Source organism: Rhamphochromis sp. 'chilingali' (genome assembly GCF_963969265.1).
Source record: "Rhamphochromis sp. 'chilingali' genome assembly, chromosome: 21".
Lineage (NCBI taxonomy): Eukaryota > Metazoa > Chordata > Actinopteri > Cichliformes > Cichlidae > Rhamphochromis > Rhamphochromis sp. 'chilingali'.
In genome coordinates this window covers 19,092,864-19,119,350 of record NC_137949.1, presented here as the reverse complement: position 1 = coordinate 19,119,350, position 26,487 = coordinate 19,092,864, and the positions used below count along the sequence as shown (strand labels likewise).

At 41.2% G+C, this 26,487-nt stretch overlaps 1 protein-coding gene across 3 annotated transcripts in view; it reads left to right on the top strand.

Annotated features, from left to right (window-relative positions):
• The window catches only part of numb (NUMB endocytic adaptor protein), a 47,767-nt gene that overhangs the window by 9,077 nt on the left and 12,203 nt on the right, over nucleotides 1-26,487 (top strand). For all 3 annotated transcript variants that reach the window (XM_080870394.1, XM_080870393.1, XM_080870392.1), the window contains exons 2-3: nucleotides 19,500-19,636; nucleotides 25,602-25,676. In XM_080870394.1, the coding sequence (XP_080726520.1) occupies nucleotides 19,511-19,636; nucleotides 25,602-25,676 (201 nt within the window). In that variant the 5' untranslated portion in view covers nucleotides 19,500-19,510. The remainder of the gene's footprint in view (nucleotides 1-19,499; nucleotides 19,637-25,601; nucleotides 25,677-26,487) is intronic.

Here is a 26,487-nt window from a genome sequence, read left to right as displayed (position 1 = left end):
CGGGCAGGTTGAGGTAACTGTAAAATGGCTTGTCCCCGTGTATGTTACTTATTTGTTTTATCATGGATACGTGTGTTCCTGTGTGTCTTGGCCTGGTCAGAAGGGCAGTGTAGCGATTGTATGTCTGTTCACGCAGCAGGAAATTCCTCTTCCACTCCATCCTCTCATCACTCCTGCTGCTAAACAAATACTGCTCCTGACACACACAGACACTAAGTGCCACTGTCCTTCCGTTTACAAACAGCACTGTTGGGATAAACAGTTATATTATTGAGATGACCTTGACTCATTAGTTTTTTTGCATGTCTTTCTCTCTCGTGCCCCTCTCTTTTTCATTTATATTCTTCTCACACTGCCACTTCTTTTTTTTTTTTTTTTTTTTTTTTCTGTTTTTTTCTGCCTTTATCTTCGTCACTTGTGAGTGTGGCGCTCTCAGACTTCCTGTGGGCTTGTGTTTGGGCATGTCTAAGTGACACATGTTCAACACTCTATATGATGTATCGCAACGTGTCAAAGTGTGTGTATGTGTGTGTGAATGTCAAAAGCCAGCAGTGCAGTTTTGTAAGACCTGAAAGAATTGGTTTCCCCTTGCAGCCATTTCTAGATGATGATTGGTAGTGCAGTGAAGAGTGACAGGCTTTCATCACTCAGTGAACAAAATGAACACACATACTGACACCATTCCTTTTTTTTTTTTTTTTTTTTTTTTAAATGACATCAGAAACAGCAGTATGCGACATTACGTGATGGCAGAGCTTCAGTTCATCCTTTGTCATTTTTTTTTTTTTTTTTTTTTTTTTTAATAAATAGGACAGGGGGAATGAATGAGAGAAAGAGGGGGAGAGAAAGAAAGAAAACCAAAGGGGAGAAGAGACGGTGAGAAGGGGGGGGAAGAGAGAGAGAGAGAAAAAAAAAAAGAACTCCTGGGTCACCTGTATGGAGAAAAAAAACAAACAAACAAAAAAAAACAAACAGAGGAGACAGCAAACAACAAAGAGCAACATAATAATAGAGAAAACAAAGCACCATCACAATAAACTAGCTAGTCATAGATATCAATATTTACTAAATAATAAACGATATTGTGCAGCACGCAAGATAGACAGCGCACAGTGTGCTTTGAGGCAGCAGCCAAGAAAGCTTTAGTCCGCGTCTGTGAATACCCATGTGTGCATACCTGTGTGGATCAGCATGCTTGCATTCCAAAGGTTTCTCCATGTAATGATCTGCTAGGGAGTGTGGGGGGGGGGCCACAGCCCCGTCCTCCAGGGTGTGAAGCGGGTATGGAGGAGATCAAAACTCCAGACATCCAGAGGCCCCCAGAACACAAGAGACCATGGAAGACCAACAGAGGGGCAGCCGCGCCACTGTTCCAGTAAGAGCTGAGGAGAGTCCCAGATGAGGGCTCGCCCAGCAGCCGCGGAGCAGAAGTCAGGGGGAGTTGACACCATTCCTAACTGTGAGGCTTTCAGCACCTCTCACACCAGGATTGCCAGCCTAAATGATCTTTGAACACTTAAATTAGACTGAAGAAACAACAAGGGTGCTTTTAATCTGGATTGTTTAAAGAGTTTTTATTTGCATTCTTTATGTATCTTGCATCCATATTACCTCTGAGCTTAGTTTTTATATAGGCCCACAGGCTTGGGCTCATTTGCATGCTGTGTAGTAACCTGATGCTACTGTTAAATGTTTCTGGTGGCTTCGTAATCACTGTTTACCAAGAGAGCGGATTGTAATGATGATGATGACGACAAAAATGACTAGCTTTTAGTCACCCCCAGCAATTGGAAGGCGATTCTAACAGGTTCTTTAAATGCTGCAGACAGCTCAATTTAACTTTCCCTTAGTGTGTTTGCACCACGCACAGGATAGACAAATCACCTTGTGAAGCTTAATTCCTCTTGGAATGGCCCACAAGCTCTTTTGAGGAACACGTTAATTGGCTCTGATCAAATCATAATTTTTTTGTTCTTTCTGGTCTTTCTTTTATGCCTGAATTGTCTTTCTTCTTTTGAATGTGTCCAAATAACAATTAGAACATTTAATCAATAAATGTTCGTGTTAACTGAGCATCCGCCTTCGGCTGTCAGGCCAGTTTCATTGCTGCAAGTGTGTTATCAAAGCTCCTTATAAGCAGCAGAGTCATTTGGCAGATGCAAGGCAGATCTATCCTCTGGGTTGCTTTAAGTGAAGGGAAAGGAGAGGGATGAGTGGACTACAAGGAAAATGAGAAGAGTGGGGCAGCTAACGAACTGTAACCATTTAGCAGTGTTTATATACTGCATAACCTGAAGTTGTTAGAGCAAACATGTGGCCAAGTAAGAAAAAAAGCAAAATGCTTCCTTGTTGGTTTTCCTCTTTGTCAACCTTCTTCTTCCTTTTTTTTTGCAAGGTAAAGTGACCGCAGTTACGCTGGGTTAAAAAAAAATAAATTAATGCGCCGCCGTTTCCCTATCTTGGTTGTGCAATTGAGCCCTCATTTTCCCAGGAGACTTTGTACCAACGAGTCGATGCAACTGCATAGTGAAAGCAAGGCTCAAAGGCTACTTTGCACCTTATATAATAGCCAAATATTTTGTGCCAAATAAATGGTGGATTAATGGAATCACTTGTCTCTTGTGTGATCTTCTCGACCTGTCCATGGGCTTCAACATCTGCTGATGCTAGTCTTGTTTCTGTTCCCTAGCCTTCGTAAGCTCCTTGCAGCAGCAGTCTCAGAGCTCCTCAAATCTTAGACACAGAAGGAGCACTACTGCCAGGTGTAGTCCAAGATGTTGGAGTTGTGGTTCCTTTGCAGGATGAGAAATTCCCTGGAGGCATGGTTTATTCTATTAATCCACGAAGGCCCAGGGCTAGGGCTTCAGAGTTGGTGAAATCCATTGTGTATTGCATAGCTGAGTTGAGATATACACTTTAGCGGGTGTTTATACTGCTACAAAATAACCTGGCCAAAGATTTCATTTAACTCTGTTTAACCTTTGACTCCTACTCTTTGTGTGTTTTGTGTTCCCGATCACTTCCTTGGGAGTTAAACTGCATGTTTGGCTGGTGATTAAGCTGAAAGCATTTTTGCAGTTAGAAACAGGGGGTTGGTAGCTGCCTGTGTGGGTCAGCAGTAATTACAGTGTTTCAAAAAAGACAAGAACTGTAGACTGTCACTTTCTTGATGCTTTTTAAATTAGGCGTGGTGGTGCTGATGTGCAGGAACAGCATCCTTGCCTAAAAGACATGGACTGTCTTTAACATGTTGCTTAACCATTAAAGATACCATATTTTATTTTAATTATTTGAATCACCAGCTCTGCATCAAGTGCTCAATGGTGCATCCCTGCTTTTTTTTTTTCTTTTTTCTTTTTCTAAACTGCCCTGCTCTGCATGCTAACTGGCTCACACTGGGACTCTCCTGTTTAACTTGACAGAAACAGTGTGTCTGTCTGTGCTGGATCTGATGCGACACAGTCCACGCCGTTTTTCTTGGCAAAACAGCATGTCAGTTTGTGGTTAAGCTTCTATTGACCCTGACAACACTCTAACATGACATTTTCTGTGGCCTTTTATAAAGTGTATGTTGACACACACAGGGCTTCAACAAGTCACTAATCCACATAGATCCTGGGAGCACAGCTTGCAGTAACTTCACAAAGTCAAAAGAAGAATACCAATCAGAAATATAAGCTATCACTTTTTGGTCAGCAGGTGTTGTGGTGGGTTAGAAAGACGACAAACTGCAATCTGAGATTAGCATTCTTCTTCTGTTCTTCTGAGCCTCCAAATAAATGTGCTACTGCTTGCTTTTATTTGTTGTGAGTTGACCATAAGTAGGATTAATAGATCATGTATTAACTGGTCTCTGGAAGTCAGGTGAATGAGTAACATTCATGGCTGTGTGTCCTTATTGTCAGCACTGTCCTCATGAAGAGTACCCAACGTGTGCACTTTGGCCTGGTTTCTTCATCTTGGTAAAACCCTACTAATGGCACTTTACTTATCTCAAGAATACCCAAACTTAATAATAGTGCCATTTTGGCTCTGGGGCCTTGAGAAGCTGTGGTCGTCCGTCTAACTTGCGAGAGTGTGTTTTCATGAGCATTGTGCGTATCTGCGTCAGAGTGTATCCTCTTGTACTCGCTCGCTCGCTCTCTGAAGTGCTGCTATAGCATGTGCACGTAATGCGTTTGATGTCAAGGGGAAAAAGTAAACACGGTTTCCATGAGTAGCTTTTTTGCTCAGAGGTTTACTCAAAGTTTCCCCAGAAGAGTTCACTTCCAGAGTCAGGGAGAATGTATTGCAGTTAGCTCTGAGTATTCGGGAGGAGGTTAAGCTTCTGTGCCACAGTTTACACAACACTCATGTGCTCCCAACAAAGGAAGGCTATCGTGATTCTTCTCAATTGCAGAGAGAGAAAGCCGTGGCTTCCAAGCACACATACAAACAGCCGCTTTGTTAACTCACAGCTGCTTCATAAAGACATTGCTCCATTGCTGCCACATGAGTTAATGGCTATTGAGTTTGGAGCAGTTATAAAGTCCAGGGCCAGGATTAATGAAGTTGGGCCACTCAGAACACTACATCAAACTCTTCCTTGCAGGGGTTTGAATCAGCAACCCATGCCCAGCACATCACTGCAACGTTTCCAGAACGATTCTTTTAACCTCCTAGGACCTGACGTCCACATGTGGACATCACATTTTGGGTTATTTAGACCAAAATACTCTCCTCTGGTAAGAATTTTTGAAAAACTGTGACTAAATGGTTTTTGTTTTTGTTTTTTTGCAAATGCAAGTGATATAAATCTTAGGAGTGCCTGCTTGATGACCTGTGTGGCCTTGTGGTGGAAACCAGGCCAGATCCTGGCTATCGATTCAGTCTGTGAATCATTGCAGGGGCATGTTTGAGGGGAGAAGATACCGTGACAGTGATTTGCCACTCCCCAGTGAAAGGGGACTGCCTTGGCTTTTTAAATGTGGCTTCAGCTGTTGCTCAAAGTGATGTGTGGCTTTCTGTGTCGAAGGGTTGGCTGGCTGGTGAACTTGCTGTTGTCGAGCTCCCCCGATGCTCCTAGGTACATAGACGCATATATCTATATATACCATGGCCACATGGAAAAAGCCAGTTGCAGAGTTTGTGATGTACACACACACTGTTAGAAGTTGCTGGAGAAAAGAGCAACATAATATCCCCTGCGCAGCAGTCTGGACTCCTTTTCTTTCCCTTTCTCAACCCTAACCCCTTTACTTGCATGCACTCAGGAAAGAAGGGTCATCGTGTCTAGCTGGGGGCAGGGAACAGATTGAAGGACTTCGAAATGATTCAGTGGCAGATAGGCGACAGGGAGTACAGCACAAACAGTAGCCAGCAACCCTATTCCCATCATTTCCTTCCTATGTTGCGTACCACCCATTTATACTTTGTCCTATTGATGTCTCTCTTTTATGAAGTTGGCTCACTCTGAGCATTTTGAATATCCCCAAATAGATGTTTTACCAAAATAAAATTGCTGACCCAATTTCTTGCTGACATTCTGGAATAATTTAATTTTGTTTCCTCTCCAAGTAGTAATACCAGCTGCATTTGCCAACTACTTCTCTGCATCCGTCTTTTCATCACTTTATGTCAGGGGATCACTTCCGACACATGCCATACCTGACAGGTGAATGACGCAGAGTGTACAGACATTAATATTCAAGAGCGGCATGCTGAAGAGCAGCTGGCAGTGGGTTACACTTGTTTGCAAACATTCTCTCGTTCCACCAGCTCGATCATGCTGTAGCTATTTTTCGTAGTAGTTATATCATGTTGAGCTTGTTGATATAAGTTAGGAAAATCTTACTCAGAAGATGATGGAGCATTTGGTAAAAGGTGTACTTCATTCTAAAGGTTTATAAAAATAAATGTACCACTTTAATACATTTGTAATTGTTTTGTGTATGTATACATTAGCAAACAAAATACAGAAATGTTTTAATTTAAACATTATGGTTCTCTAGTAGAAAAAGTGGATTGAGCTTCTGCTTCAAGTGGAGGAGTTTAAGTGGAGTCTTATTAATGAGTGGGGGGAGAGTGGAAAGTTTGACAGATGGATTGACAGGGATATGGTTGGTTGGTTGAGGTAAAGAGAGTTAAATGTGAATGGAATGCCGTCGATTTACTGGGCATTCTCTAATCCTACCCTCAAAAATGGCCTGTGGGCAGTGGCCAAATGAATAAGATCATGGATACAAGCTTCCTCTTGTATCCTCTGAAGTTTGGCTGGGATCCCCCTAAGAAATTGCGTGAGAAGCTCAGTAATTTGGGACGGACTCTCAGAGTAAAGCTGCTACTACTCTCACATGGAAAAGAGCCAGTTGAGATGGTTTGGGCCTCTGACTACGATGCCTCCTGAGTGTGTCTTATTCCAACTAGGAGGAAACCCTGGTGCAGATCCACGACATACTAAAGATAAAGCTTCTCAGCATGCTTGGAAACTACTTGATATATCCATGAAGAAATTGGTGCTTAGATCTTCTTCCACACTTGAACAATTGGAAGAAGATGGATGGATGGGTGGGTGAAACAACAACACTGCCAGGATAGATTGCTAGAAAACTTATTTGGTAGTATTTTTATTTATCTTGATCATTAAAACCCTTTTCCAGTAGTACCTACTTGGGTTGACTCACCACGGATTGCCACGGCATAAGATAAAATAAACCTTTATTAGTCCCACACATGGGAAATGTTTTGGTCGTGGCAGAAAGTGGACAGTACAAGTTAAGAGGATTAAACATTAAGAAAAAAAAAACAATAGAATAGAATCAGATAAAAATAGAATAAGCATTTATAAATATAAGTAAATGAAGGCGGTTTTCAACTGTCATTGAAGACGCAATTCTTAATTTCAAGTGTGAGTTGGCTGAAATAGGCCAGCAAGAACAGCATTCTAGTGCAATATTGTATCCAGTAACACAGCATAAGTCAGGACACTACCTAAGCACAAAAGTAGCCTAGGTAGTGTTTTTATTAATTAATTAATTAATTTATTGTATTCCCTTGAGAATTTTAAGTTAATGTACAAAATAATGCTTCATGCTTTAGTTTAACAAAAACTAACGGAACTTTAACCTGCTTTTCCATCATGTTGTCACATCAGTAATTTTTATCTGCCGTTTGCTCTCTTTCATATGGAGTATAGCTAGCGAGTGCTCCAGCAGCAAGTAATTTGTTTACATTTGGGTTGCACGTCATCAGCTGCTGGTATTTCCATAGTCTGGTTGTGCTTGATGGTATGTGTTGTTTTTTTTTGCCTCAAGTGCTGAAACAAGTGTGTAGTTTCCATCTTTATCTGTAGCTTTTTATGCATGTTTTGTGATCTATTGTGTGAATTAGTGAGGGTTTTTTTTGGGTGGGGAGGTGGGGGGGATTGTTTGTTTGTTTTGTTTATTTTGCTTAGTTTTTGAGATTTTCCAATTAGCTCCATTTTGGGTACTCATTTGTCGCCAGGCATGTTGCTCTTACTGCCCAATCTTGTCTTGTTATTGCACGCACTATGCAGTTAGGTCATGATATGACATTTTTATATCACATAAAAAATTTGTATCAGTGCTATCACAAATTATATGTTGTGGCACAGCACCATGAATAGACACCATTCAGGTCATGCTTTACTCCGACTGGCTGTCTGTAATACTTTAATTGAATTTGTACAGTTGCATGTGACCCAGAATATCACATTTAGGGGTTAGCATTAATGAAGCTGCAGCTTAATTCCTCTTCACACACAGTTTCTCTTAACTGAATGTTGTATGTCAGTAACAGCCCTGTTGCATGTCTGTTGTGAAGTTTTGGTCAGTCTCATGTTTATTGTGTAGTTATTTGTATGTAATTACTGAGAGATTAGCTGACTTATCACCATAATTTTAGCTCCTTTTAGGCACATACTCCATTAAGCTGAATGAGCAACCAGGACCTTTTTTTTCATGGCACCGCTGTTATAATGGACCAGGTGACGTTTATGAATTAATTTTAACACAGTAAAGGTCTGAGTTGCATGCAGATTTTTATTCTTAGTGCCCTAAGGAAATAAACAAAACACACACACACACACACACACACACACAAACCCAGGCATCAGCAGACTTCGATAGACTGGTGCAGAGCTTTTTGCCAACATGAACAGAGACTTTAACGAGTGAGAGGCTGCTCTCTGTTCATAGCAGAAGAATGATGAGGACAGGCTTTGCAGAGAAGCACAGAACAGCTTCTTTTTGACCCAGATATTTCATTGTACTCTGTCCACAGTATCACCAAACACGGATGAGACATCATCCAAGTTGGTTTAGCCTAGCACCCTCCCCCCGCAAAAAACAAAACAAAACAAAAACAATGGCAAAAACTACATTTTCCAATCTTGGTCTGACTGGTTGTCTTTTACTGTTATGTACATATAGCTCGCCTCTCGTTTTTCTTTTTCTTTTTTCTTTTTTTTGCCCCCACCTTTTTTATATAAGCATGCCAAGCCACAAACTGGGGCTGGAAAATTGGATTACCACGGTAACAGCATTTTTAAAATTCTCTATTCATATGGCCGTCTTGGAGGGAAGGAGAACAGAGGCACTATCACCTCAAGTTGGCTGGCGCCCTGATAACATGGCTCAGTAGATATGCTTTAAAGGCATGTTTTGCATTATCTATAGCTGGTCTTATTGAAATTAGTATATAATGTGTTATTGTTTGTCCCCAAACTATGAAGTAACTGAACACACAGCGTGGAACTCCCTGAACTGAGTATAAAATGGGATGAAGAGTATCAGCTGGCAGAGTGGTGGAGCAAGTTAAGAAAGGAGACAATGGGGCCTTTTTGTCTTGAATTGCTGCCTGTTCTCTCTCTTTCCTTTTCTCTTGGTCTTACACTTTTCCCCTCCTAGCCTCTTCCTCCCTCCCTGCCCCTATCTGTTCTTTGAAACCCAACTGCTGTACTCATCCCTAGGATCCTTCTGCGAGGATTAATCAGTTTTCCATTCCTGGAGAGATTATTCAAATACTGTTACATCCACAGCCAACAGCAGTACTCCCTCCCTCCTTGTGCTGTGCACCACCAGGCTGAGGGGGGAAAAGTACTGTTCATTCTTTCTGCTTTCCTCTGTTTTTGTAGCTTTGCTTATTGTTTGTGCCTCTGTTTGGCCACCATGGCCCTGTGCTTCGTACGTCGCTTACTACATCCAAGATCAAATGAAACATCCAAGACCAAACCATCGCGCTAACCGTGAGCGCGCTAATCCGGTTCCCCGAACACACCTGCTGTTGACGATTAGTACAGCTGGACGCAGTAATGTGACATCACTGGGTGTCGTAAAAGGGGCTACGCATCAATAGTAGAAGCATTGATCGGCAACCCTCTGATTGGTCGGCGAAAATGTCGACGGAGCGCGCTCGGCTCGGTATTTTTCGGCAGCAGAGCAAGAACTCTTGAGTGAGGGATTTCAGGAGTTTCAGAGTTTAATCAGAACGCAAGGGAACACTGCAAAGGCTGCAAAAGCAAGGAGCGAGGGCTGGCAGGAAGTTGCTGACAAATTAAACTCGTAAGTAATTTAATAATAACAATAATAATGGAGTGGATTGATATAGCGCTTTTCAAGGCACCCAAAGCGCTTTACAATGCCACTATTCAGTCACTCTCACATTCACACACTGGTGGAGGCAGCTACAGTTGTAGCCACAGCTGCCCTGGGGCAGACTGACAGAAGCCAGGCTGCCATATTGCGCCATCGGCCCCTCTGGCCAACACCAGTAGGCGGTAGGGTAGATTTATTATATTACACTATATTATCCAATATTATATTACATTATATTATAATATGTTATATTTTATCCTCTTTCACATTAGAGCCACGACAGGACCCACTAGAACATGGGAACAGGTAAAAGTGAAATATAAGAATATCCTACAGAATGGTAATATTTATCACTTATATTGCTTTTAGTCTCTTGGAAAGAGACCCTGGAATAATCTGTTTGTTTATAACAGCAACCAAGAAAAGGGCAGAGCAACAAAAGACAGGTGGTGGTCCTGCACCCCCTCGTCAACAAGTTGGTTAAGTAAATAATACCCTCACGGGAAAATCGATATCTCTCTATGAGCACACTGTCGCGCTGAGCTAAAGGATCCTGTCTGTCCCGCAATATACGCTGAATTCTGAGGACTCTCCTTATCAATCTTGCACCTTCCGCAATGGGTGGCTCGCGTATACGGACAGGACATGGCTGCGACAGACTTCCCAAATCCACCTTCGCTTTTATAGCCGTGGTCTCTCATCTTGATTACACGAAGTAATTTACAATTGCTACTCTGAAATATGAATTAAATCTGTAATAATCACATACATGTAATAGAATGTTAATAGTACATTTCCCTTTTTTAGGAAATGACCTGTGTGAAATCAATAAATGGATCAGGTGCTGCATTGTCTTTAGTTACATTGATGTTATTTATTTATGGTGAAACAGTGGTGGAATATCGCTGTTGCTTTCGTATGAATGACGCGGGCATACCTGCGTGGCCGCGATCTAATCCTGTTTACATAAAGTAAACCTGCTCCCCAGCAGGTTTACGCTTACGGCTCTGTTGCTATGACAGCAAGTCCCGGATGGGCTTCGGGGAACCGAACGATCCAGGATCACGCGAAATCGTCAACAATCTCATCCAGCTAACTCACTTAGCGCGGTACGAAGAACGGACCCCATGTCTTGGTCTCTTTACATTTTACCAACATTGTTTACCTTATAATTTTCTGTGCGTGCCTGTGTCTGTAATTGTCCATTGAGCATGTTGGTGACATTGCATGTGAGAGTCTTTGGGAGAGCTCTGCAATTTTTATTTTATTTTATTTTTTTTTATTATTGCATGTTACTGTGTATATGAATGCAGAGAGAGTATAAATGGTCCTTGTGTAATTGTCCTCATTAGTGCTTCTAGGAGTACAGCCAGAGGGCCTCACAGCAATAGGCTGCAAGAGCTATGACAGCTCCAGCGGGATTCAGATCCTGCTTTCCTAAACCAAAGCCCTTACCTCACTACATAACTTTTTGGCTCTGGGGTGCCCCTCATGCCTTTTTATGCCCTCTGTTGTTTTAAAAAAGTATCGTTTTATTTATTAACAGGGCTCTAGAGTGCAACCAATTTGGTCGCAAATGCGACCAAATTTTTCAGTGGTGCGACTAAAAAAAAAAATAAAATAAAATAAAATTTGGTTGCACCTGTGCGACCAACTGTTCGGGTAGCCAAAAAACAAACAAACTGCAACCTTCCCTGTGGTCAACTACAGACACACATTTTGCCCCTATCGTGGACTAAACCAATCAGAGATAGTAAGGGGCGGGACCTCTCTGATTGGCTGTGGTCCAGTTGAAAGTGCAGGTGGAAGTGGGAGGTGAATAAAGCGATATTATTCATTAAATCCTGAATCGACTTTTAAATATAACTGTGTTTTGCCAGAAATGCCAGATTCTCAGATTAAAGCTTACAAAACCATTTCAACAACAACCAAACAGCAAATGAGAGCAGGTACACGGATTCCACACAAAGACGTAAACACAGAGCGGACCGACGCATCAGAATCAACTTTGTCTTTCTCGGCTTTCTCACCTGACGGCCCGTAGACGGACACGCTGTCGGAGCTTAGCGATCCTGATGCGTCCGGTCCGCGCTGTGTTTACGTCTTTTTGCGCTGATTCTGAGCTGCAGGTTTTGTCTCTCCAACCAAAATTCACCGAGCCAGCAGCAAAAGAAGCAGCAAACTGCGCTTCACATTTGATCAATGTCATCATGAATTTTGCTGTTTTGCTTCCACGACTATTAAAAACACACTTCATGCACAGCTAGCTCTCTCTCTATCTCTCTCTGTACTTCAAGAACAGTTTCCCGTCTCCAATCTCTGTTTTCTGTATTATTATTACCCACCAGTCTACCGTTGTTTACAGCGCTGTCAGCTGCTGTCTTTCACTTAAATGACTTCGGACAAGAAAGCCTATTTTTTCTGTTGTTCAATACTGAAGAAATTTAAACTTTATATGCAGAACATTGTAGAATATTTTTAAGGTTATCTGCTATAAAAAGCCAGACCAGGAAAATCTCCTTCATGTTTTTCTGTGTTTTATTCTCAGTTACTTTCACACAAAGGCATCTGCTGTGATGTTCACAATTCTGATGAAGTCAGTACTGATAAATGATCAGAATTATAATATTTTTGACTGTCTGAGGCTAAGCTGAATCGAATCGGGACTTTGAAAACCGGAATCGAATGGATTATAGAAATCAGTGATGATACCCAGCCCTAGTGAGCAGCCTAGGCACGACAGAAGTGGATGTAGCTGTAATAGGAAAAGAACTATTGCTAACTTTTCTGTTAAGTTAAGGCCTGATCCTTCTGAAATTCATAGCCAGTGCTCTGACATGGTGTCATCAATCTTTGAATGCTGAAAAAGCACAGTATATCCAGAAAAACACATTATATTATATAAATTATTATAAAATTTGTGTGCGCCTAACTTTTGTGCCGGTACGCCTAACTTTTTAAAGTTAGCCGTACCTGTACGCCCATGGCAAAAAGTTAGTCTAGAGCCCTGATTAAGGTCTAACAATGGGTGCAAAGTATATAATTGCTGTCAAGGAGCACAGTTATATTTTTACTCCTTACAGTTTGCATCTGTTGTGCAGCTTTCGTTGTTAGAATAAAATTATACCATTACTTGCAGGCTTGTTTTCCTGGTAGCACTGTCCCTGTGTAAGTAGCCAAGCATGTGTTGTGCAGCTGCAATGAAAAGGTTTATATAAATGCTAGGCACTCAGAATGGAAATGCATTTCTCCAAAGACTATAAGTTCATTAACACAGAGCAGAAACAAGGTTTTTTTGTCGTCACATTACAAGTGTGAAAACAGCACTCTGATTTTTGCTTTGACTTTGTCGAAGTGCAAGCAACAACAAGTTGCTTTTGTCCTTTTTTAAATATAATTGTCGCTGTTAATGTTCATAAACTGTGATGTGATTGTCAGTGTTAGAAGCCATGTTGGATTAGTGCAGCTTTGCTTTTGTTCTTTGAGGTCATAAAGTTTCTTTGATTATATATAGTTCTTTGATATAGTGAAAAAAACTGCTTGAGAAGTCTTACTGCTGCACTGAAGAAAAGTTATCTCCACCTTCACCCTGCACTTTCTTCCCTTGCTTAATCATTTCCTTCCCAATTATTTCCCCTTCCTGTCTAAACTTATCACTCTGTCTTTGTCTCCTACCTTCCGTAAGTCTGTCCCTTCGTCTTTCTGGCTTGTGGCCAGTCGTAGGGCTGAACATATTGCGTTGCTCATTGTAGCAGGCAAACACAGATCTTCACATCATTGCTCAATATCTGGTTTCTCTGGTTTGCACTGCTTGGCCTTCACGCTCGCCTTTCTGCCATTTAACGCACACAATGCATTTATCTAATGCCAGCGGTAATGCAAATTTCACCGGTGATTACTTGGTTTACACCCTTTGCAGCTTTAGTTGTGTGCACAAGGCTGTGATGTGTTTATGTTGCTGAAATGTAAATGCTGTTGATTTATTGTTTTGGATCAGTTTGGAAATTGTTATTTGTTGCAGTTAATGTAAATTATTTGGAAGTTCTATATGAAGCTGGAATTTTTCTTGTCTTCGTTGAATTGGAAGTTTTTCATTAGGCCAGGGAAATGGTCTTTGTGAATAAAGCGCGCGATTTATTGTGGCCAAAAAGTATTATGATTTAAACATGTTGTACTGGAGAGGAGCTGTGTGATGTATTTTGATAAACCTACCTGCACCTTGCTGTGGGTTTATTTTTTTATTTTTTTTTTTTAGTTCACTGGCAAATCCTGCTTCTTTGGCACAGTTTGAAGGTGACATAAAGGGTCAACGCACAAACAACATTAGTAGGAGCTCCAAATTGGATTAATAGCAGCCAGCAATAACATGTTATTAGGGAAGGTCACATTTTTCTTAATACTGCTTGTTTCTAACATGCTGAACAAACATTTGCACATTCATGCAAATGGTTACACATGTTGTACACTCCTAAAGTGCCTATGCTTGGCTAAGCACCAGCACATACATACATTCACTCACACTCACACACATAGCAAGCGTATGCTTTTTCCCACGCACATGAATATATGTGCATTGACTTAGACTCCTGGACTGTAGGCCCTGCCGTTTACAGTACAAAGCGTGTGGGTTGTAAGCTGGCATGAAGCATTGAGCGATTTAGAGGTTGAGTTTGAGCAAGGTGCTGTGAGATGAGGCAAAAATTACGAGGGCATTAGTAGGCAAACATTTGACTGAGACAAAAAAATGATTTCAAAGCGTAGATTCCAGCTCAGCCTAAAGTGTGTTTCAAATATGCATTTATCTTTTAATAAAGGTATCTAAAGATGCACACTTACATAAAGCCTTTATCTATTTTTTTGAGTAACTGATAAAAGAATCCATCAATGAATCTGCACCTTGAACTATAACAAAAATAATAGTTGCTGTAAACACAACATAGATGTCAACCTTTTAAAGTTGATCGGTGAACACACACCACTTAGGTCTAACAGAAGAGGTAGACGTAAACATATAGGTGCGAAAACACGGGGATTCCCTTGTGGTAAACACCCTTTCCACTGAGCCATTCAGTCAACCTCAAACAGAGCAAGACATGTGTTAATTTTCTGTTTTGTTTCAGACCAACCAGCTTTGTACACAATAACAGTGAGCAAAAAAAAAGCTCAAAATAGCATTTGGATAATTCCGCGTGAAAGCGTGATAGAAAAGGTCATAGTCAAGGTTCTCTCGTTGGGACTTACGAAAAGATTTGTTGTATTTCTCTTTCTTTGATTAAATTGTGTTTTTAGGACAGGGCAGGACAAAAAGAATGTTTGGCGCACTGAACTTGACCTAATTCTAGTAGTTGTTATTTACAGAAAATGTGCTTTACAAGTTTGAAAAACCTGTGGAACTGGTAGAGGAGCAAAGCTGCATGTTTTCTATATAAAGTGAAAAAAACAAAAACAAAAAAAAGTCCCCGCTTGGCACGAATCTGTTTTTAAAAAACCCACCCGCCAAAAATATAACATTGTTGACACATCTCAAAGATGTGTCTAAGTCATCATCGCTGGACGATGTTCTGTGTCTACTGAAAATATGACAAATTAATTCAAGGTGAGAACATTTTTCTCAAAATGTGCGCCTGGTGTGTGTGCACACAAATGTGTTTTCCCTCCTCTTCACTCTGCAGGCTAGAAGCATGCAGCCTGTGTGAGCGGCACTGCAGTGAGCCCAAACATGATATGACCTAAATAAACGAGTGCGTGAGGAGAGAGCGGGAGCGAGCGATGAAGCAATATTTTTTTTCTAGTAGCTCAAGTCATCTTGTTTTCAAACACTCCAGTCTTCTGCAGGGTACAACTCATGTGTCTGTGCACAGTTAATGCGGACATATGCACTAGGTTGTGACTGAGTGTTGTTAGTATCTCAGCACTTGCTGAAGTATTTGGCTTAAACACTTCTGCTTGGTTTCTACATTGTTTCTGTCAGATTTTCCAGCATGTGATATTGCAGAAAACAGTTTCCATTACAGATTATAATCTGAACCTTACTTAAATTTGGCTACACTCAGACTGATTTGATCCACTGATTAGCTCTGAAATTGGCGAAAAGAAAACGTAGCTGGCCTGTAAGCTGTGCAACAGATTAACTTTCTGATGTATCTTTTGTTTTGTGGAGAAATGCTACTGCATGACATTTTTAGAGTCAGTGGTCAACTCCAATGTCCTGCTCTGGTGACATTAGTTAAGTCTGATGTGTTTATCTGTGCTTCTGTGACCTGGTCAAGGCTGAAAGCTTTATTGTGTCCTGCCCGTAGCGCCGGAGCCTAGCACAGACAGATAAGTGAGCACACTTTACACTCTCAGTACAGGTTTCATTATGCAAAGAAACATCTAAGGTCCTCTGTGTGTATACATGTGTGGGTTAAGTAGGTGTGTTCATGTGAGAGTGTGTGTTTGCTGCTATGTTGCTGCTTGTCCTTGTGTCTTGTGTGTATGCGGACAGTCCGATCTAGTGGATTAAAGACCTTTAATCCCAGTAGATCCTCATCAGCTCAGAAGTTAGCGGGTACAACTTGTTAGTCAAGGAGTTTGCTTTGGTCACGTGTTAAAAGTCGGAGCTGCATGGCTGAATGACTTCTGGTCCCCAGTTATGACTCACTCCAGGAGACGTGAGCCGGGCTTTCGATGATGGATGCACCTTTCATTTCTAGTTTGGATCAGCAACTCTTAATTGGGTCTTTGCTTTTTTTTGTGCCTCCTAATCCTCTCTCAGTGCCAAGAGGACATACATGTGCTCTTAGCCCAATTAATTGTACTGTGTTGTTTTGGGTTCTTTTTAAAATTCAAGATAATTTTAGAGTTTGAACCTACACTAAGGTCAAACTTCAGATTTGTAAGATTTTAAGGAAAAATACAAACCTGGGTTATATTTTCAACAACTCCATGTATTAGGTTATTTATAAATAATACTCATTTAGTATACTAATAATTTAGAATAATAGCACTAATAACACTAGTTTAATAACTGCTTAGATCTGAGAGTGCAACAAGATCCCTAAAGGACCTGAAACATGTAGAGTTGGCCAAATGTTTGAATGATTGTTGAGAACTATATTTAGAAGTTAAACCAGTATTGAGGGCAACTTGCAGTGTGAAGGGTAGTTCAAACTTGAATGAGGAAGTGGGTTTAATGATTCGAATTTTATAGCCAGGCTTGGGGTCTCAAGTTAATTATTATCCTCCATATGAAAACTTGATTTTTAAGCTTTGTATTTGTAGTTATCAGCAAGTCTCACACGTCTCCTGAGCTGTCTCAGCCCATTCGTCTTTGAATCTGTCAAACTTCTCCAGCTTTGATGGTCTTCTGACATGGACCTTGGTGTTCAGTTCACCCCATAGATTTTTTTTTTTTTTTTTCAATGGGATGTCATGTTGGAAGACAAAGACCCACACCCAGTTTTGCTGCTGAAGCTGAATGCTTGAGGTTTCCTTCCGCAGAGGTGTTTTTTTTTCTTCTTTTCTTTCTGTTCTCAAACTGATCTCCCTGTTGGAGCTCAGTCTGGGGGGAGTTCTTTTTTTCTCCTCGTCTTTCCTGATGTTGTGTATTTTCCATTGTTCGGTTCCGGGTCGCTGCTTGGGTGGCTGACCGGCCAGCTACCTAGCCTGACCTGTCTCCCCAATGTGATGTTTGTGTATTGTATGTACGGTCGGCAAGGTCAGTCTCTCAATTGCCCCTCGGGGATAAATAAAGTCTTCTGAATCTGAATCTGAAATCCTAGCGCATAACATACCGACAATTTGTCACGTCCCGAGGTGTCCCATGGGAACGCGAAAAGTAACCTTACGCGTTCCTGTGATACAGGCCGGATTGTGGATGAAATCCAAAAGAATGATGCTCCTGGTGGTCACGGACGTTCCAGTTGTGTATTCCAGCCATAGCCCTAACTTTAATCCTAACCGTAACCTAATCCTTAACCTTACCGACAACCTTAATGGTGTTCGATAGTGTTTTCTAAAGCGATTAAAGTAAAATAAATGTACATTTGCGAATTGAGTCCAAATGGTTCTCATGTTTCCTTCCTTTTGGTGGCCGAAAGCATAACATACCAACGACTTGTCACATAACGTAATATGTTATGCTTTGGAGAACGTGTTGCATATCCATCTTCCGTCATGATTCTTTCCACCTTGATGAGATTCCAGACGGACCGAAGCATCCCCACAGCATTAGACTCCCACCACCGTGTTTCACTGTGGGGGACGGTGTTTTTTAGGTTGTACGCCTCTCACTTCTCTGTCCAAACATAAAGAGCGTCTCCATGACAACAGAGCTCTAGTTTTGTCTCCTCTGATCAAAGGATGCTCTTTCAATATGCATAATCTTTCTCAAGGTTCTCCTCGGTGTACTTCAGTCTGGCTTGAAGGCGTCTGTTCTGCAGAGTTTTTCTTGGTCTGTAACCTCTGAGTTCATTCCTGTGTAGGGTTCTAGTGACAGCCTCCTTTGAAGCTACAGTTCTTGACTTGCTTTTCACTCATGTCTTGGCAGTTGTTCTGGGGTCTATAGAGTCTTTCAAATCTTTCTCTTCCTACCTCTGCTGGGCTTGTTATGTACTATGTGGCTCTATTTCAATTTCTTGGTGATACAAATTATATATACAAAGTAGTCTCAAAACCTGAACTTTCCATCTCCTGCTTTGTGAGCATGAATTCTTTTTCTGAAGTCTAAACTGATTTCTTTTTTTCTTTCTTTCTTTTCTTTTCTTTTTTCTTTTTTTGCCATGACGATTTTTCAAATTGCATTTGTGTAAATCGAAAGATAACCCTAAGTTTTAACTTGATATTACAAGCTTTAAGCATAAAAAAGTTATACCACATCATTACACAGCAGCGGTTTCTGCTGTGATTCATAAAAAAGTCATTTTTTTCAGGGGGCTAATGATATTGACCCTGGTAACGTTTGTTTTTCTGAAATAAAAGAAATGGAATAGAAGTAATTTATTGTTTTTAAAACTCTAAAGCTCTGTTAAAAACAATTGACAATAACTTTGTATTTCATAGGTGGGCTAGTACATTTGTCTTCATGTGTATACAATGTGTTAAACACTACTCTTTTACTTATTATACAGATGACTGCAGAACTTAATGTAATGTGACGTTTTTTGCTGATTAACTGGCAAATGTTTTATTCCAAGACTATTTATACCTGACCTGGTAATAAGTTTACTTCTGACCTTTACTGGGGACTTGAGTTTGTTTTCTGCCTGAATGATCACCTGACCACCGTGTTACATCTATTTTTACTCAGTTTACGTTAATAAGTACAGGGTGGCAATAAAGCCATGTTCTAGCAAACTTTAGCTTTGTAAAATATTACATTGCAGTGTAATTCAAAGTGATCTAGAGGTTGAAAAGATTTGTTTTACTAAATTCCCCCCAGAGAGGCCTCAGTGCAGTGTTTGAGATATTAATGGAAAATGTCAGACCATCTAAATTAAAAATGTGCAAACACTGTCTGTTAAATTGTGGTAAAAAAAAAAAAAGGCTCTGAATAAAAGGAACACTGCTCCCTTTTATTTTCACTGCCTTGACTCCCAACACTGCAAAGTCTCAGCCTCTTTTGTTTCTCCTGGTGAGTCAGAGACACAGCAGCTTACTGTGTTTTGCACTGATGTCAGAGTTTAAAGGATTCCTATTTACAGGCATCAAAACAAGACTGCTGAAAGTGTTATTCTGCTGCTGTGGGTTTGCGTGATCGCCTGCTTTTTGGACCATTATCTATAATTTCACTGTAGAAAAACACTAAGCTTAACCTGAGTTAGATGAATCTCCAGCTTTTTAGTGCTGCACCTTCTTTATTTCACTGCTGCTGCTGACAGCTCAGTTTTCACTGTAAGATTATTAAAAATGTCTCTCCAATTACAGGGAGCTCAGCGATGAATAAGCTACGGCAGAGCTTCCGCCGGAAGAAAGACGTTTACGTGCCGGAGTCGAGTCGGCCGCACCAGTGGCAGACAGACGAAGAGGCAGTCCGCACCGGCAAATGCAGCTTTGCAGTCAAGGTGACTCTCCCTCACACACACACACACACACACACACACACACACACACACACACACACACACACACACACCTGCGTACACCCCACTTCAGACACAGAAACGGAGTGCAGGGCTGACCTCACTTTGATGCATTCTTACCTTTGCGAAACTTCTTCATACCACCTTCCTCCCCAAGGACACGGCTTGTGATTAATCATAACCATTCAGAGAGTTTGAGCACAGTTTTTATCTAGGTTGCGGGATTATCTGCTGTAGTCTAACAAACCTGTGGGATGTGTGTGCACAATTACTTTGTGTTTTAGGAGTATCAGAACCCCTTGAATCCCCAGTAAAAATATGTGGAATTGAAAGAAATGTTTCATTACTGGCAAGATAAGTCGGGGACATGGTGAAATGGCAGTCAGCCCTGCTGTGCAGCAGTTGATGAAGTGGTGATCTCACCTTATTTTGGCAACAAAACCCTCCTACTTTTGCAAACAGAAGTGTGACGGTACACTTCCTCCCATCACATGGGCTCAAATCCTCCTCTTACTCGGGATAAAAGGGAACTGAAGACTTCAGAGTCATGAAAGGGAACGTTTACCTCAGAATTTCTAAGCTTGGCGGCTGTTCAGTGGATGTAAATTGTGCATAAGCAAATGTACAAGCTTTAATTTGATGTCGCCTATGTGCTCCCTTTATGTAGTTTTTATTGAGCAATATTGAGCAATTTGCTCTTGGAATTGCATAAACGGTCTTCATTTTAAAAAGAATTGCTTGTCCAGATGCTTTCACGAAGTCCAGAATAGAATATTGAGATCCTAATTTTCTCCAACAAGATGAGCAGAAAACCCTTCACGCTAATTGTATTTAATCTTTTATATGCTTATATAAGAAATGTAGGTCTTATGAGCACATAATTTTTGATTTTGTTGCTATGGCCCTAACCCTTAGTTCATATTTTAAGAGATATTTTAATCATGGATTACCAACATATGGCAAATTCTTTAATAGGCATTTATCCCTTTGTTGACAACCGCACGTCAGTTTCATTCTGTTGTGCAAAGTAAGTTGGATTTTGTTAATATAATGTTTTTCTTAGCTCAGCAAGGCTAAGGAGTATTAGCTGTGTTATTTGGTATAATAAAATAATAGAATATTTTAACTTTTGATAGTATTTTCTTGACTTAGAAACACAGAAAAAGGTTTGTGACATTTACAAAACGTTTGTATCTGTTTGAAAAGTAATAATTAGCCATAATTACCACAGTGAAGGTGTAAAAGTAGCCACTGACTTAGAAGCCAGATACTTTAGGTAAATGGGGGGGGAAAAAACCTGACTGTCCTTATGTTATCTCTGCAGCCAAACGCACACTACTCCACCAGTATTTTTCTTTCCACCTTTACACTGGCTTTCATCGCAATGGTGCAACCTACCATGCTACTCATCTGTATCCCTCCTCCCCCTCCTGCTGCTCCCTGTCTCCTGCTCTAGGTGCCTTAGAGGAGCCCCGTTCTGCATGAATGTTTGTCTGTGTGTGAATAGTTGTGGTGAAATTATAACAGACTGCTACAATACAGAGTAATAAATACATGGTAGGACAGGACATGCAGGGAAGGAGAAGAAGAATACCCACCCATTCTGTAGTGCCTTTGGCAAGAAGATTATGAGTTTAATTGTCATTATCAGGGCCTGTTACGTAGTGCTTGTACATTTTTTTTATGTATAAGCAAATTGTTTTAATGTTAAATATGTCTATTATAATTCAAGGTGATGGTGAAAGGCATAAACATGTAGACTTGGTTTTTCATATGGAAATATCAGCCTTATGACTGCTGAAGGCTGGTGGCAGATGCAAGATTAGATTCAGTTGCTTGTGTGTGCTGTTTACCAGCGGAGACGTTTGTGAGGCTGCTTATGGAATTGGACTGAATTTTGTTTTGCACTGTCACTTGACACTGATTTATAGCAAGTTCTCGGAATTAATTCCCAGGTCACATCCAGAGGATATACACTCCTTTCTTTTATAGTGGCGGGTCTTTCACATGCCCCTAAAATTGTAAATTCCTTCATAGTTTAGATCAGTTTGAACCAAAAATCAAACAAAAGTGAACCTTTTGTTGAACCAAAATCTATCTAGAAGTAGTAAATTTCTCTGAATTTTTCAATGGGCAAAACTGTGGAAGAATTATTGACGGGGACCTGTAGGTGCTGCTTTCTGTAGTGTAAGACAGAGGTGTTGGTTGGGAGTGTCAGCTGTACATTTCTCTCCCTGTAGCTACAGTACTGCCTGCCCAAAGGGCTGCTCTTATTTCTGATGACTGGAAACTGGCAAAAATACCTCAAATCCTAACCAGATAAACCTTAAAACTCTCCCTTTTTCTTACATTTTTAATTTGACCTAGCTATAAAGTTCAGTGAAACCATCCCACAGTTTAATAATTCAATGCATTTAACTTAATGAATAACCATGTTAATAGATATAATTACTGACCAGCAATAGACACGTTTATGATTGTTGCAATTATCAAGCAGCCCTAGTACTTTCTCTGTTTATGGTTGCTCTGTTGGCCTTTTACTGCTGGAAAAATTTGAAGTTTGTTTTATTTAGCTTCATCTAATCGTAGCCCACCGTAGGATAGTTGTCAAGTGATTCTAATCCTGGAAGGGACCCACACACAAATCTGAATTTCAGAACCAAATTGCAGAAATCTCCTCAAATTCTATTATTTTCCATTTATTTGGTGGAGTTCTTCTTCTGTTACATGTGAATGTTTCAGCCCCCAGATTGTTGCTGGCAGCTATTTACTAATGGAGCAGAGTAAGACGCCATAATGAAGAATCTGTTGTGACACTTCAAGTCTCCCCTGCATTTATTCATCTCACCTCTGCCACATCCTTCTGGATGATCCCTGATTAGTAGCCCCGCTGCTTTCATTGTCCTCACTATCCACAGCTGCCTCCTCGCATCACTATTGTCCTTAACACCTTGCACGTTTGCATGCATCGATGTGTATTTACGTGCATGTGTATTCCAAAACGGCGACAGTATGACTCACAGCAGTTGCGTCACACGCTCAATATAGCAGGGCCAGAGGGTGGGGGTGAAAGGCGTGGGTCAGCATGTGTATCTATAAGGAAAGGGTAAGGACTTCCTCTCCAGCTCAGCATGCACAATGGCTTCTGGAGTAGTCAAGGTTGTGACTCCTCTGGAGTGACACACAGCAGGGCGTGATCTTGCTTCAGGTCTGAAAGGGGCGGGAAGGGTCGGGCAGGAAGCGGCAGCCTTTTCTGTTCATTCAGTTGGAGCTCAGCCTACTCACGTAAGGTTTTCACTCCTGGCGAGTATTTCCATAGTCAGGAGCACAGGGTTTCCCCCGAGAAATTGGTGATTGGACGGAACGTATAATGTGGACGATCATTTAGTGCAGCTTCCAGTGCTGAATCTGACTAACCCTGACATATCTTGTCTCTAATTACCGTAGCTTAGTCTCAATAAATGTTTGGCATATATGGGGTAATGACTCTTCCCCATGAACTGTAATTCTGTGTGATTTAAAAGGCGTACTGACTTTGTCTAACATAACTGGAGACCTTTTATTTACTTCCAAAGTACAGCGAGAAGGAAAATTGTCCGAAAAGGTCACCGCTACAGCTTTATCAGCAACTTCACAGTAAAACCAGGATGTTTGCACTCACAAGCCACAGGATAGGATGAAGATGACCCTGCTGAAGGCCACAAGCTGAAATGCACTGCTCGCACTTCAAAGTTATTCTTTACTTTATACTTGAAGTGTCAGTACAGGCAGTTTTGAGTCATGTGAAGCAGCCTGCTCCAGCAACAATATACTGTGGGAAGCCTTGGAGTAATATACAGGGAGTGCAGAATTATTAGGCAAGTTGTATTTTTGAGGAATAATGTTATTATTGAACAACAACCATGTTCTCGATGAACCCAAAAAACTCATTAATATCAAAGCTGAATGTTTTTGGAAGTAGTTTTTAGTTTTAACTATTTTAGGAGGATATCTGTGTGTGCAGGTGACTATTACTGTGCATAATTATTAGGCAACTTAACAAAAAACAAATATATACCCATTTCAATTATTTATTTTTACCAGTGAAACCAATATAACATCTCCACATTCACAAATATACATTTCTGACATTCAAAAACAAAACAAAAACAAATCAGCAACCAATATAGCCACCTTTCTTTGCAAGGACACTCAAAAGCCTGCCATCCATGGATTCTGTCAGTGTTTTGATCTGTTCACCATCAACATTGCGTGCAGCAGCAACCACAGCCTCCCAGACACTGTTCAGAGAGGTGTACTGTTTTCCCTCCTTGTAAATCTCACATTTGATGATGGACCACAGGTTCTCAATGGGGTTCAGATCAGGTGAACAAGGAGGCCATGTCATTAGTTTTTCTTCTTTTATACCCTTTCTTGCCAGCCACGCTGTGGAGTACTTGGACGCGTGTGATGGAGCATTGTCCTGCATGAAAATCATGTTTTTCTTGAAGGATGCAGACTTCTTCCTGTACCACTGCTTGAAGAAGGTGTCTTCCAGAAACTGGCAGTAGGACTGGGAGTTGAGCTTGACTCCATCCTCAACCCGAAAAGGCCCCATAAGATCATCTTTGATGATACCAGCCCAAACCAGTACTCCACCTCCACCTTGCTGGCGTCTGAGTCGGACTGGAGCTCTCTGCCCTTTACCAATCCAGCCACGGGCCCATCCATCTGGCCCATCAAGACTCACTCTCATTTCATCAGTCCATAAAACCTTAGAAAAACCAGTCTTGAGATATTTCTTGGCCCAGTCTTGACGTTTCAGCTTGTGCGTCTTGTTCAGTGGTGGTCGTCTTTCAGCCTTTCTTACCTTGGCCATGTCTCTGAGTATTGCACACCTTGTGCTTTTGGGCACTCCAGTGATGTTGCAGCTCTGAAATATGGCCAAACTGGTGGCAAGTGGCATCTTGGCAGCTGCACGCTTGACTTTTCTCAGTTCATAGGCAGTTATTTTGCGCCTTGGTTTTTCCACACACTTCTTGCGACCCTGTTGACTATTTTGAATGAAACGCTTGATTTTCCGATGATCAGGCTTCAGAAGCTTTGCAATTTTGAGACTGCTGCATCCCTCTGCAAGATATCTCACTATTTTTGACTTTTCTGAGCCTGTCAAGTCCTTCTTTTGATCCATTTTGCCAAAGGAAAGGACGTTGCCTAATAATTATGCACACCTGATATAGGGTGTTGATGTCATTAGACCACACCCCTTCTCATTACAGAGATGCACATCACCTAATATGCTTAATTGGTAGTAGGCTTTCGAGCCTATACAGCTTGGAGTAAGACAACATGCATGAAGAGGATGATGTGGACAAAATACTCATTTGCCTAATAATTCTGCACTCCCTGTACTGTAGGAGCATCTGCCAAGTTATTGCATAATAACCTGGAACAACCTGGAACCTGCTATAGTCTTAACTAGAGTTGCGATGAGCCAGCCATTACTGGAAGGTGGTGAAGCTCAAAAGATAAAATATACAGCCTACATTGTTTCCGTCAGCTCACAAAGAGATCGGAAGGGGCAGTTTGTTTTTGCCTCTTTGCGTGCTTCTTTGATCTTCCTCGTGTCCCCTTACAGGATCACACACTACAGTCTACACACTTGCCCATATACATTTCTCATGAACGGGTTATCATTTTCTCCATGGACAAAATTAGAGATCAGCTATGGAGCTATTGACTGCAATTGACCTCAAAACGGAATTTAATTAGGTGTATAAATCACCAGCGTTCGGGTACCAGGGGATATTAGACAATCTGAGCTCATTTAAATACCTAATCTCATTCTAAAGTTTATTATTGTAGCCTTAGTTAAACGTCAGCAGAGATGGCCACAGGAAAGGTTTGTCACAGCATTACTCATTCTTTCCTTTTTTTTCCTGTCCATCTACTTCTCTGTGCCCTGCAGTACCTGGGACATGTGGAGGTGGATGAATCCAGAGGCATGCACATCTGTGAAGATGCAGTAAAACGGTTGAAGACGGTAGGTTTCACTAGAAATATCTTCTGTACTTCCAGGAATGAGGCTGCTATTTCCTACTTGTATCTTCTTTCTTTCAACTTTTCCTCCATTACTTTTCTATTTCCCCAACATCCTACTGACTTTTCCTAAAAACTATTTCTAAGGTAGCCCTCCTTTAGCTATCATTACTCTCCTTCCAAGAGTTTTATCATTGCTTATTCCTACTTAGCTTTCTAGTACATAGAGGCCCAAGTGTGTCGATTGTTCTCCTGTCTGGCTCTCTCTGCACACTCTCAGCCAGAGCAGGTCAGCACGTACTTCCTGCTGGAGCAGATTCCGGCGGAGTTGCGCAAAAAGGAACAAATTCCAGTTTGAGGAGCAGGAGGAGGGGAAGGACGGGGAAAGCAATGGCGCTATTGCTTTTCCACGTTGTCAGTTGTTTGCCAAGGCCCCACCCAGGTCATAAACTCTTCGGTGCAAAAGAGGCTGATTCTCTGTAGTTGGGGCCAAACCTGAGTCGGCAGGTCTGCTGCTACAGTCGGCCTCTGTATGATCGAGAGGACGTCATGCGCAGACGTAAATTTGATTCCTTTGCCAGCAATGGTAATGAATCTCCCGCTCGACGTGTCTGCTGACAGCTTTTGGTTTCAGTTTGAGGTGACTCAGAATAATTGAGAATTCACACCCTGTTTCACTTGTTATCAATGCCTCTTCTTCTCACTATTGTGAAAAAGCGGCTTTTAGTCGAGCTCAACAAACTACTGAAGACTGCTTGAGCTGTGAGAACCCTTTCTTAGAACGATTATACAGAAAAACATGCTAGTTGAAATGC